Here is a 13,724-nt window from a genome sequence, read left to right on the forward strand (position 1 = left end):
ATTTGAATGCCGAACTGACTCTTTATTCATGTTGTGAGTGGAATTAATCTCCAACCAAATCGGCTGTCTGATCAAACCCACACGGTCTGGCCCATAAAAAAAGGTTTTATGCATGTTTATGCTCACGCTCGTGGATGTAATCCAGGTATCGAATTTTAAGACTGCGCTGCATGACCATCCAAAGTTCCCTGCAGTAGTGGGTGTGTTGTGACTGCTATGATTTTTCAGTGTGAAATGTGCATCGCCACTTCGACGGCCTTCTTTCCACGCCTTCCCTCAAACAGCTCAAGTAACACTCCATAAAAATTACGATTAACCGATTGGTCTAAAGGATTATGTCGTTGATAAGGTGTCCACCAGCATTCGGTCAACTCAATAGATCTCACGTGGCCAAAAACACCCCGTGGGTTGGAAAAAAGCATAAAATCATCATTTTGAATAGATGGACAAGCGCGGATATCGCCTGTCCGTTGCGCCCGTCGCCTTGTTTTTTGTTGTTAAGAGGCATGCGACAGTAAAAAGTGTCAGCGTTACACTCACAAAGTCAATGTTACTCGCAAACAATGGAAAAAGTTTATCCTGATTAACGCATTTGATGGATGGCAATAAAACCGTTCTGGTTTGGTTAAGCAAATCCGAACATCGACGGGAAGTTGTCTCTCGTTCCGAGTTATAAATAAATACGAGCATCGATGATTATAAAACCGAAATCAAAGAGGGACCGGAAGAGAATGTTCTAAAATCACAAACCAAAAAAGACAAAGTGATGCCTCAAAGACAATCATCCACATCAATCCCTGTTTGTTACGCTGAGCGTGAAGGTGATAAAACATTTCACGATCGCTTTTGACGCTGAATGTTAAATGTTTGGTCGAGCAGCTTAGGTTATCACCATGTAAATCGAATGATATACCAAATACTTAATTTGTCTCTAAGGAATTTGGAAAAGTCTACAAACAGTAGCATCAGTTACAGCACAATGATTAATTCATTTTTGCGTATGCGTATGACAAGGAAAAATAAATACCGACAGCTAAACATATCGCTACAACCTGCAAGTGTGCAACAGCAACATGTTCGACGCAAGTGGCACTCCCTCCTATTCAACTCGAAAAGACCAACGACATCGAAGGAATTATGATTTCGCTTGCACACGTGACATTCCGCTGATTTGTGGCAAATCTCGTTTTACCAAAGGTTCAGCATGCTCAGAAGGGTGTGCTGTTGATGTTTTAGTAGCTGCATCACCTCAGAAGCTGTTTGCATTCGAATGTTGTCTCATTAAGCATCAGGTTTACGAGGTTGAAAAACACGCCTCAATCCAATCGAGGTGCTTCCGACCGTGAGTCCAAGAGGAAGATGTCACAAGCATTTGTGGCGATAAAAGCGGAAATCTCTTTGATTTATTGACACCGGTTTGCTATACGATGGTCTTCCTACTCGTTTCACGTTGTTTAAAATTATATTTAATATGTATTCGAACTCCAAACCACTCCATCCAGATCCGCATACTTATGTGATATATTTTGATCACCCTGTAATATAAATCCAGATTACTTGGGAGATTATCAAGATTGATGATACTTCTTCCGAAACCGGTGCTATGTTGACTTTTTAAAATGGTTTGCTGTCATTGGAATTCACGTGGGCGTTTTCTAGAACATTAAAGCAACGCTGCCCCAATTTAAACAAGAATTTAGAAAACGCTTCTACTTTGCCGAATTTCTTCATCTTTAACCCACAGTTGGCGAGTTATTGGACTTCGTGGGTGGCATTGATGTGCTCGGTTGGTTTGGATTTAATTTTCCTATAAATATAACACTAATTCAAGCATTACTATTTGGGCTTGATGCTGTATCATCAGAGATTCTAGGCATTGCCCGGTAAAGGATAGGAAGCAATGCTTGCAACGCACTAATTATCATCCCCTCATTTTGATTTTACTTACGCGTCCCTCCACCAAAATGACACGTCCGTGTTACCGAAGTTTCCCCATTTCCACTTCGTGTGGGTTCGCATAGTGACGGGAGTTTAAATGTGTCCTGACGGAAGGCCAACTCCTCCAACAAACATTGTGCCGCCTGGTGATATAATTACACGCGCGCCAGCCACGCTTGACTTGCGTTGCGCACGTGTCGTTTTGATGTCAGGCCGGTTCTGGGCGGCTTTCGTTTGAATTTCCGTGGGGTCTAGCATTCACAGTCTGTGCAATACCGCAGTCAAGAAGCAAAACCGAACTGAAAATGTACTCTATTTTCGGTTGTTTGTTACATGTTGATTTAGAGTTGACGTAATATTCTATAACCTTAGTAAAAATTCACTATAAGTTCGTTAAAATAATTATATGTATCATGTTTTGCTTTTTCTCATTTCGTTTTAAATTTCCTCCAAAAAAGTCTCGTACCCTACGATGATTTATCTATAATAATTTTGTCGTCAATGCAGCATTTTCTACCAGTGAAACTGGAACTGCATGTCAGGATGCACCTGTCACAACCGTTCATCGAGTGGTTCATCAATACCAATAAAATTATTATGTTCGGTCAAGTGAATGATGATTGCATTTGTCGGTCGTGTTCGGTGCATCTCCCACTAGCATCTCTCGGGTTCATAACCACAAGTCACGCATTCCCGATGCACCAGAAATTCTCATTGTCCTGGAGCAGCGTGCAGCTGACTGGATCGATGACCAACATGCATCGAGTGTCTCTTCGTGGCAATGATAGACTCTTGTTCTAATTTGCTGACGGTTTGGGTCGGGTTCAACGCACTCATCTGAACCGATAAAAAGGCCCCGAGGATAAACGTTGCGTGTGGATCATGGTAACGATTGGAAAATCCTAATTGAATTGTATGTAAAACCAAACCCCGACATAAACGCCATGCTGTTTCGCATTGCCCATGATACAATGTTTCGCTCTCTTCCACATGATTTTCGGTGCAAACTCAGAAGCATCGTCTATTAGCCCTAGCAGTTTTACTTTAATTGCGTTTCGAGTGCACGCGTTGTTTATATTTCCAATCACCTACGTTTAAGCGAGGGTGTTTGACCAGATTTTGTAGGCTTTGGATTAATGCTACATAATTTATTGTATCCACAATGCGAGACCGTTAAACGATCGATATTTTGGAGCGTGATAATGCTGTTATCGATCAAGGAGTCATGAGAGAATTATGACACGGTTTTATAAGACTATCAATAAGAACTAGTTGTTTTGGACAAATAGTTCACGGTAAACCAGTGCAATAACGAATCAAATCCAACTCAAACCAAGTGAGCTTGCTTAGAAAACACATGAATTGTGTTTACCGAACAGATTTACATTTTACTACATCGCTGATTTTGTTTGCGATCATCCTTCAGTGTGCCATTTATTAAATTCTTGTTAGTCATGGCATCATGATGTGTGCATCAACCACAAAAGAGCACCAATTGATTATTTTTGGTTTACAGTTTACTCTGGTTTTTATTTGCCCAATATTCTGAATTGAATATTTTGTGGAATCGTTATAAAAACATGCGCTTCGGCATTTGTTGAACAACACTTGTATCGAATGATTGTATAAACATAACCAGAATCAGCTGAAAGGGCAATGATACATAGAAATCAATCATGCATTTATTGGTTTGTTTGGCAGAACTGATTTCCATCTAATGACGGCAAAATGGTCCTATGATTTTGTGTTTGTTGCAACCAAAATGCCCTACATCTTTTAGCCGGCTGCCTCGTCCAAATAGATACTCAACGGGGATCAATAGGCCGCATGGAATTCGACAAACAACTGAATCTTTTTTGGGGTCTATTATTAGCCGAAATCCATCATTGACCGGTTCGAATCGATTAAAGCATCGTTTGAGGCCAATGTTTCCAAAATCGTTTCTTCTCTTCGCAACCACCAATTCTTTATACTTTGGTGTCTTGAAGCCTAGCCTAGCGCTGGTCAGTCCCAATTGGTCGTGCTGAGCTCAAATTAAGCGCCTATAGTTGTCCATTGGTCCATGGTCAAAACACACCACCTCATCATCCACCAAAAACGGCACAGATTCCAAACCAGCTGATTTACGAGCGAGTTGGAACCTCGCGGACGAAAGAACATAACAAAAAAGGGCGAAATAGAAAAAACAAACGGTACTCGCATGAAGCATAGGCACGAAATCGGACAACCTTCAGAGGAATAATTTAATCTCAACCGTTTAATCAATCGACACAGGTATTAACGAGACAGGTAACAGTTTATTATTGTTTATTACCGCTGAAAACTGTCTGGCTGAAAGCCAAAGAGACCCACCGACACTTGGCGGTGGCCTAGGAGCCAACACCGTGCAATAAGAACCTCAGGCGGCGTCTTGAAGGCTTAGAGTCGAAGTCTCCCGAACGCCCCCGCAATGTCGTTGAAACAAGTCAACGATGGATCCGCGCCGTGGGCGACCTTTGACGAGTTGCGCTCCTCGGCGTGGAACACTCGTGTCCGCACAATCCACGGTTCGGCAACGGAGTGATGATGATTTTGGAAAAAGATAAAACAAGTCTGCGAGCGAGTGGAGGGAATTTCTTCTAGCCTAAGGATGTGGTAAATGCCTGTAGGCCTAGACGTGGTGTCCCGTGGTTTCTCAGCAGGTATTTTGGCACAAGCGTGAAGGAAACTTGTCTCTTTTCTACCATCGCTGTTTGGACATTGTGTGAGGTTAGAGTGTTGAAAAGGAATTAATCGTATATTGAAATGGGCATATTCCTACAACCTTTTCAAAAACCGCTGAAATATGTCTGTTCACCGGTTTTTTTTCTCTGGAATACCTGTTGCATACCCTTTTGCATTTGTTATTGATTTGCAGTCCACGATAATTCAGCTTTATCGTATCTGCTTTACAGTTTGTCCAACGATGACCAAAAATAAAATCACATTTCACATTGGAGTTGAAATCTACAACAAGCGCGACTAAAATAGTGGAGAATTGTGCGAAAGGACTCGAAATGGCTCTAAATCCCTGCACCCTTGTCCGTGGCACGCAAATAATCCTCCCATAATTCAATTCGTCTCATAAATCCATGAAATTTATTATCTCCACCATGTTTCGCCGGAATCGCCGTGGATGGCAACTGATGAAAAAGTAAAAGCTTCGCGGGATGGCGTTAAGGCGCAAAAGAGCCCACCGATGTTGATGGCGCTTGTAAAAAGCCCTCGGTGACGCGCACGTGACATATTTCTGCAAATATCATTACACCCTCCGCATTTCCCCGTTGTCTGTTTTTTCTCTGTTTTACGGAACCTTTGGTTCAGTTCGTAAATATATGTTTGGCGTTTGTTTGTGCGCCGTGCGATTCTTTCACATTCACGCCTTGGAACCACTATTTCCATCCATCATCAGCATCATCATCATCCGATTTTTTGTGGAGGGCAAGGCAACACCGTATTGGTATTTTATTGAAGGGTAGAAGCTTCCCATGGGGCCTTCCCTCGATCGTTATTGTTTCTTCCTGAATCAACCCTTTTCCGGGAAACACGATCTGGTGCTGATCGACGGGAAAAAATAAGCCTGAGGCAATGTTTGGTTACATGGTGCTGTTTTTATAGATTTCTCCAAATTTCTCAACATTTATGCAGTCACATTACTCTTACATAATGTTCTCTATGATTTCTTTAGGCATGTTTTTTGCGACTGTTGTGGAGAAATTAATGAAACTGCACAACAAAACATGATGCTATAGTAAATGACAAAAATAGTAGCCATAATTCATTGCCATATGCCTAAAATGACCTTCTCAACATCTGTTTCTTGATGTTGTCCGTGATCGAATCAAATCAAAATACCAGTTTTCATTGCTTGTAATTGAATAAAGCGACGTGGAACATGTGTTAAACATTTTTCAGACATTCCTATCAAAATCTCATTCGTCGAACTCCAAATTGTCGGCCGATTAGAGCAAACATTGTTTTGAAATGTTCTCTTTGAAACTGAAAGGATTGGGTCAGAAGGGGGTTTTCTTATCAATTTGTTGAATTTACCAATTCAGTAGCATAGTTCAAATTTTGTTGTTCAAGGTGAAATGAAGCTAGACTAATAAAGTAACGTTTGTTTTGATTATGAAGAATCAACCGACTGAATAAGAATAAGAAAGCAAATGGGTATCTCTATTTTTCAACTTAGGGTAATAAATGTCAACTCTAGTCGGCCACAAATCGTCATTTCATCTCATTAGAAATGGTTCTTGTTCAACGAAGAGAAATTTATAACTTCCAAGACAAATATACAACCTGATTGTTTGAGAAACCAGAGTTATAAAAATATCAATAGTTGGGTGAACTTTCCCTTCGTGTAAAGTGAGGTCACAAGCATAGTCGCTGTCGTGGTTCATTTCCGGTCGTCATGTAAAGAAATGATCGGTTTCCGTACGATAATATAATGCCTTCGTATAGTGCAGGATATAACATCCAGAAATGTTCGTACAGGGGGTTTCCTTAGGCTCTGTTTTAATTGTCTTCTACTCGCGCCTCATTTCTCCTCTTGCACACAAGCATCAAAAACGTGTTCCATCGTTTCGCCCTTCACGTCTTCTCATTGGGCCAGATTCTCCAAAAGAAACAGCATGATGTCTTATTCTTCATTTCGCGTTCGGAGTGCGCTAGCGACTGCTTTTTATGACACAAGGAAACACTTTTATTGGAAGTAACAGAGGGTCGGAATCAGCGGAAACGGTATCCAACACGCGAAGTCATCCGAGGAAAGAAATGAAACACAGAAAGTAAAGTGACAGTGACAGTGGAAACGCAATTTGAGTGCACATTTCCCCTACGACTTCTGGCGTGATGGTAAGAAAGTCAAACTACCACATGCTGCTGCCAGTCTTGAGCAGAAAGAAAGTTAAAAAAAAAGAAGGATAATTCAGTACAAGACAGAAAACAGAATCACTTCTGCTCCTGTTTTGATGTCGGACCCAAGCCAATAGACACACACATTACGGAACTAAAAAAGTTCTCAATGGAAGGTTGGTGAAGTGCAACGAGCAAAGTGCAATTGATGCACGGCAAGATGACGACGGTTGCCGCAAATGATCCCTAGCATTGTTGCACGGTTGAGAAGTGTAAATGCATTTTCACTGGCAGATGGTTTGGATGAAATCCAATAAATGTCTCACTGTGGAAGTTTACCACGAACGTACATTGATCGTACATCAGTGGAACTTCATGAAGAGCTCATCTTCGAGTACGCTTTCTGAAAAGGTGTAGATCTTTTTTGACATAAATGGTTCATTATTTCAAGAAAACGGCATCAACATCTCATATATAACTGAATTTGTTCAAAGACTGTCTTTTTAAAGCTAGAGGCTAACTAGAGGGATATCTTTTTAAATGAAAAGGAATCGCTATTTACTGTTGCCACAAAGTCTGACCCTAGAGAAACGAAAATGAATTTCAATAGTGCCATGATCAAACAGATAAGCTCATCATAAACACGTAAACAGATGGTCAACCAAGAGTGAGTGAAAAAGCTACCCTGCGTTTACAGAAGCATATACATTACATTATACTTGTAATAAAACTTATCAACAGCAGCATCTTTGTTCAAAAGTGTGTTTCAATTAACCCTCAAAAAATTCCCAACGTAGGTTGAGGTGAATGTTCGATGCGTTTTGAATAATTTATGTAGATTACAAATTACAAACCCTATCTGAAATTTCTTTGTTTCTAAATAATATGCTCAAATAAAACATGCCACAAATCAAGAATCATATCATAAGCTTCACATGATCATTTTTTGAAATTCTACTGATAAGCACTTCATGTTCTTTCAAAATTTATGCAAAAGAAGTTCATCACTTTTCACTTAGTGAAATACATCATAAGCAGATGCAAGAAGGATGTAATGGTACACGATATCACACATTGATTTAAGAGGAACACTGATAAAAATGACTTGTGGTATAGGGTAACCTAAATGAACTGCAGTTCAAAGTCGTCAATCAGATCTTTTTTCATGAGGAAATGTTTCATTCATGAGATGCTAACCTGTTTGATGTACACTTCTGGAATTTGCAAAACATTATTTAATATCAACTTTATAGACTATTCTCATACTTCATTTCATTTATCAAATAATAAACTCTAAATGTTTTTTCTTTCAGATTCAAGCTGGACTGCGTATTTGTGGATCGCACTGGTTGCCGCATTTTGCATTGCAGTAGGTGCCGGTATCTCCAAGTTTGTCCGACGAAAAAAAACAATTCCTGCCTATAATTTAGCGCGATCAGGTAAATTGAATAAATCAATTAAATAACCCATTACCAATTATCAATTATACCCAATTTTCAATACATTATAACCATCACGAGTGTTGCATATTCATATACATATATATATACATGTTCAGTCATTTGGCTAATCATCGAAATTGATTGACAAATCACAATCGAACTAGCCTTCTCCGGGTGAACCTCTTACATGGTGAAAGTACACATCGTGTTACAATGATGTCCAAATTGGAAAGTTCAATCCTTTAGAGCAGGGGTCTCCAAACTACGGCCCGAGACCCTCTCCTCCTTGGGTAAATGTGGACTAACGCTATGGTTATTCCACCCAATGCGACCCGCATTAAAAAAGTTTGGAGAACCCTGCTTTAGAGTACCCCTTATGAGACAACCAAATTGTAGACCCAAACCAATCCTATGGTCGGCCTTCAATTGTGAATTACAAACACAGAAACACTGAATTACAAACATCGGACGTTAGCAAAAACCAGATTCTCATTACGTAAATCAATCCTTCGTCGATCGTTTCTCAACCTATCTTCAAGTAATTGATTGGAGCGGTGAGTGAAAGGTCTGCAAAATATTAATCGAACCCGACTGAAGGTAGCCTTTAGTGGTGAAATTTCGTAGTATTTACGAGAATAGGAACGAATGCAGTTACTGGAGGCTGATTTATAGACAGTGTGTCGGTTTAACGCATCTTCATGAGCGTCGAAATCAGATAAAACTCCTTGGCAGTCGACAAACGTTTTCCAGAAATCGAGAACACTGGTGAAAGAAAAGAATGTTCTTCGGCTCCCGCCATCATCACGCCATGCTACAAAGTTAGTAGCGGTTTAAAAACTATTATTGCAAAACCAGTTATAAAAAAAAACGAAATTATTTTCAAAGAACACAAATAGAAATATGACGAAAGATACGTTTTTTGTTAAAAACAAATCAAACTGTTCACAAACTCTTTAACTTCTTTAAGAAAGATGTTCAATTCTTGAGATCTACATTTGAAATGAAAGTAGATGCCAACCTAGCAATATCTTCCTTTTGAATGAACCTGTATGCTGGAACACTTTCCACCATCTTTATGATTGTTGCTATGCATAAATTCTTTGCCACCGTCAACATAACGCTGAGAGGATCTCTTCACGTTCACGATTCCATAAATTGAACCCACGTCTTTCCTATCCTACATTTAACCGTCGTTCAAATGCCTTTTTCCTATTGCTTGAGTAGCGCTTGGGTAAAATTAGGTGGCAGGATAGAAGACATTCTTTGCTGTTGGGGGTTTGTCTTCTAATAAATTTTCCCCACGGGCTCGACAAATGAGGAGTTCCACTGCCTGTGTGTGTTTATTTTGGACGTATGCAACGGGGCTTGAGCTACACCTGACCTCTTGGAAGACGTTTTCTAGCATCGTCACTTTTTCATCGTTGACCTTTCCACATATTGGCTTTGATGGAGGTGGACGCGTTGCAGTCAAAATATAAGAATATGCTTCACGGCGCATTAATTAGCTTTGGCCGCTCTAAAAGCGATACTCCCTCTGTGAACCCATGAAATGGTCCACGTGAGAAACCAACGCTCATAAACTCGTTTGTAAACATAATTCCTTCAACACTCCACTAGTCCCCTGGTGTCTACGACTACGTTTCCGACCATTCCCAGCCAGTCACGCTAAATGGTTCTTTTTTTAGCCAGCCGGATCGGTTGCGATGCTTCGCGGAAAGCCACCCTACCTCCCTCGGTATATCGAAGCATAGACTCCAACCCTGCAACTTGTAAAGCAATAGGAGTTGCGGCGTTGTGTACACCATTCCAATGTTGCCCTCCGGAGACCTCTCGGGGTTCAGCGAATGATTTTGAGGTGCGATTGCTCAACAACATAACACGGCTGCTTTAGCCACCAGCTCTGGAAATGCTGGCATGTTTCATGTCCCGGAAAATCCCTCTGCGAACACTATTTGTTACGCGATGAAGGCAACGGTGCCTGGATTTGCACTGATCAATTGAACCGAATCGTGGAGTTCAGATTGCTGACGGGCCCCTACATGGACGGCGTGAACATTTTTATTAGATACATTTCATCACCCTGCAGCAAAGCAGAATGATTTCGAAACTAATCGAAAATTCATGTGATCCGATTTTCGTTGCAGAATAATGTTTGAACCAGAATTATTTTCACGCCTCGTATACCTGTCTCAACCAGTACGATATACGTAACAAAACTGAGTCAAGTGGTGATAGTAGAAATACTTCTTTACCCATTTGTTCTAAAACACTTGTCTAATACTTTCTGCTACTGAATAAAAGCGAAATGAAACTTAGACTGATTCGTGCCACACGTAAGACGCACATTTTTGTATTTAGCAAATGACAAGCTCGATTAGGTGAAACAGTGACTGAAACGTTGTCAGAATACGTCCTGTAACTCTGCAACTGCTTTAATATGAGGTACAATTTTCAACTGACATATTTAATTTAACAACACAACACTTCAATAGAAGGTGCTCTGTCTACGACTGGTGTTGGTTCGTATCTCAATCCTAACGAATCGTTTTGTTCCTCTGAATATGCATGTTCAAAAACTGTACAATTCTATCGTAAGTAAGTATAAAACATTATTCATCGACCAGAACATGCGGTAATCCATCCACAAGGTCAACGTTAATTTGCGATTGCAAAACAGTTTTTTAATTCAATATCATCGCAATGTCTATGCAAATCAAACTATTTCTATCGATGAATATTCAATTGAAGCTCTTGGCGAGGTGATTCAGTTTTGCTAACATTAACATGTAAGCAACTTATTATTTTAAAGTGTAATCATATTTCATGCGGTGGAGCTTGAAGGAGTGTTATAATCGGATTAACTTTCTATTTCCTATATTTCTACGGTCTAGCCCGTTGTTGTTGCGGTAGTTTTTCAAGGAAGCTTGAGAAGCTTTGTAGATATTAATCATTCTTAATTTTCTCACTTATCTCTAGCAGTGATAAAAATATCTGGAAATGGGTAAATGCTAACAGGTTTCATTAAAACATCACCGAAGTGCGTCACAACCGTGGAAGGCCATCATACATATTTGCATACAAGCAGATTATGCCATTCAGATAAGATTATCGAAATTATTAATTTTTTTATTAAGATTTGACATGCCCTATCTTTTCCCTCAAAATTGACACAGCGAGGATTTTGTATGTAGTCTAAATTAACTACTACATCACCGCAGCAAAGACTAATCAATAGAATAAATCGCATATTTTAAAAGCAAATTTGTTCTGAATCTTCTTCTGATGGAGAGAAACAAGCTGCTTAGTGTCGCAACACTATTAGATCCACGAAATCGTGACCTTTTTTCCAGCTTCATTAGTCACTTCACGCCTGTCACATGGTATGCTCCTTGGTTGCCCTCTTTTCAGACCCGCCGTTTCGATAGGTGAAAAATGAGCATAAAATTGAGAAATTAACCTTACTACACTTTTCCCGAACTAGAGGCGCGACTTTCTTCTCGGAAGTTTTCTCCACTCTTCGCGTTTAGATTCTCCGGTTTCTAGCTAACTTCGAGTGGATGTTTTCTTTTGTCACCTCAGTTGAAAGATGAACCCCGTATGGGATAAATGCCTCGATCCGACCACTTTCCGTTCAATGCCAGCTGTGTGCGCTTTCGATCACGACCTGCATGCTACCCCCAGTGAAGAGAGACATTGTGGAGAACGCATAGGAAGGCCAACAAGATGCCAACACCTACGCCAGGGCAACTATCGCCAAGCCAAGCCGAAACGAAACGCCACTATTTGTTCGAAAGGGGTCTTGATTGATGATGGTTTGGAAGTTGTCAAATCTTGGAAAATCTTGACATATGTGTTAACTAACAGCCAATCTAATAATAATCTTGTCTCATGTGGAAGTTTTGGACACATGGCTGGTGGAACTCTCGATAGAAGACAAACTAGTGTACCTCGTTCAAACCCGTGTTCGATGTGAAGAGCTTGTCAAGTTGTAGAATGTTAGTTACTTTTTCTTCTCTCAAGGTTTTTTTCAAAGATCGAAGAATGGTTCTTTATTCTAGTTTTATGATAAATAAAAACGTTCCTCGAATAAAATATAAATAAAGCGCAGTAACTCATGCCTAACAAGGCCGTATGAGGTTGTACCATGCAACGACAACCCGCAGTGTCAGTCGCCCTTGAAGATGCAGAAATCCTTTCTCAGACGCTTGGATTGAGAACTCGACCACATTTGCAGTCTAAATAGACGAACGAGCTCTCATTAACCTCGCCGTTGACGCCAAATAGAATGGCTAGATTTAACTGCTGCTCCCTACTGTTTAACATGTCGCTCGAGAGTATCGCCCGTAAATCATCAACAGACGAGACGATCAGGAAGGGAAAACCGCATTGGAAGTGACCATTGAGTACGGATTCTGCAAATGATTTCGAGATGCGCAGACACACGAGAGTCCAATCTCGGATACACGAGAGTCATGTTTCGTAGATATCCCACAGAGCCATTATAGAAGAAATGCGAGACAACACGATGCTGGACATGACTCACAATTCGTTCATGAATCTTCCTTACCTTTTCACTTAGCAAACGCAACATGTATAGTTGTGCTTCATGACAGAAAAGCATAATGTACTTAACGATAAAATTAATAAATCGGCCTCTCCATGATTGCTTCGAAGTGGTTGAAATAATTTGACATAAGAGTATCTATTTTGAACTCCGTTTAAACATTTTACAACGAATGGTAAGTTGAGAGCAAACCATCTAGCAAATTTAGGGGAAAAACCCATGGTTGGTAATCACCCACGATGCGCTCGTCTTTTTCCCCAGGGGAAATCTAACATTGGCCAAGCCCAGGGAGAGAGAATCCGATTAGGGAATTGCCAACACTCAGAAGTAGGGTGCAGAAGCAAATGAATACAAATTGCATATTAATTAAAAGGATTATCAAAGACACCGCACATGATGATTCGACCTATTCGCTGAAACATGCGCTTAAAACCTAATGTTACACTTATTCTAGTTATCTTCCATGCATAAGATATATTAGTACACAAGACTTTTAATTGCAGTGATGTAAAGCTTAATGTGTGCCTGAAACACAGTTTACATCGATGTCTTCCGTTGTGATGATGTCATTTCACGCTCATCATCCACGCCAAGCTGAAATTGGCAGCTAGTTTAACTTTTCCGTTGACCCCCGTACACCCAACAAAGGGTGGTTTGATAAATGATGTTTTAATTCCGACAAACTACGACTATTTGCACAGTTATAAACCCGTACAGCCGTTACTCGGTGGAGTCTCGTCTCGTCCAACCTTCCTCGACAGCTGAGACGTCTGCCGTTGAGTGCTTTAAAGTCGTGCTGTAAATGATTTATTATGGATTTGTACTTTTCACGAGGTGTCGAAAGCGGAAGTGTTTGTGTGTGTCTGGTTTTGACAGGGAGGTATTTGGGGATGCCCGCTTGAATATTT

The 13,724-nt window shown here is 40.4% G+C and overlaps 1 protein-coding gene across 1 annotated transcript in view; it reads left to right on the forward strand.

Moving 5' to 3' along the window:
* LOC131264055 (netrin receptor unc-5-like) overlaps positions 1 to 13,724 on the forward strand; it is a 58,475-nt gene that overhangs the window by 32,210 nt on the left and 12,541 nt on the right. The window contains exon 8 of the mRNA XM_058266344.1: positions 8,124 to 8,249. Coding sequence (XP_058122327.1) covers positions 8,124 to 8,249 — 126 coding nt within the window. The remainder of the gene's footprint in view (positions 1 to 8,123; positions 8,250 to 13,724) is intronic.

The sequence above is a fragment of the Anopheles coustani genome, chromosome 2 (genome assembly GCF_943734705.1).
Source record: "Anopheles coustani chromosome 2, idAnoCousDA_361_x.2, whole genome shotgun sequence".
NCBI lineage: Eukaryota > Metazoa > Arthropoda > Insecta > Diptera > Culicidae > Anopheles > Anopheles coustani.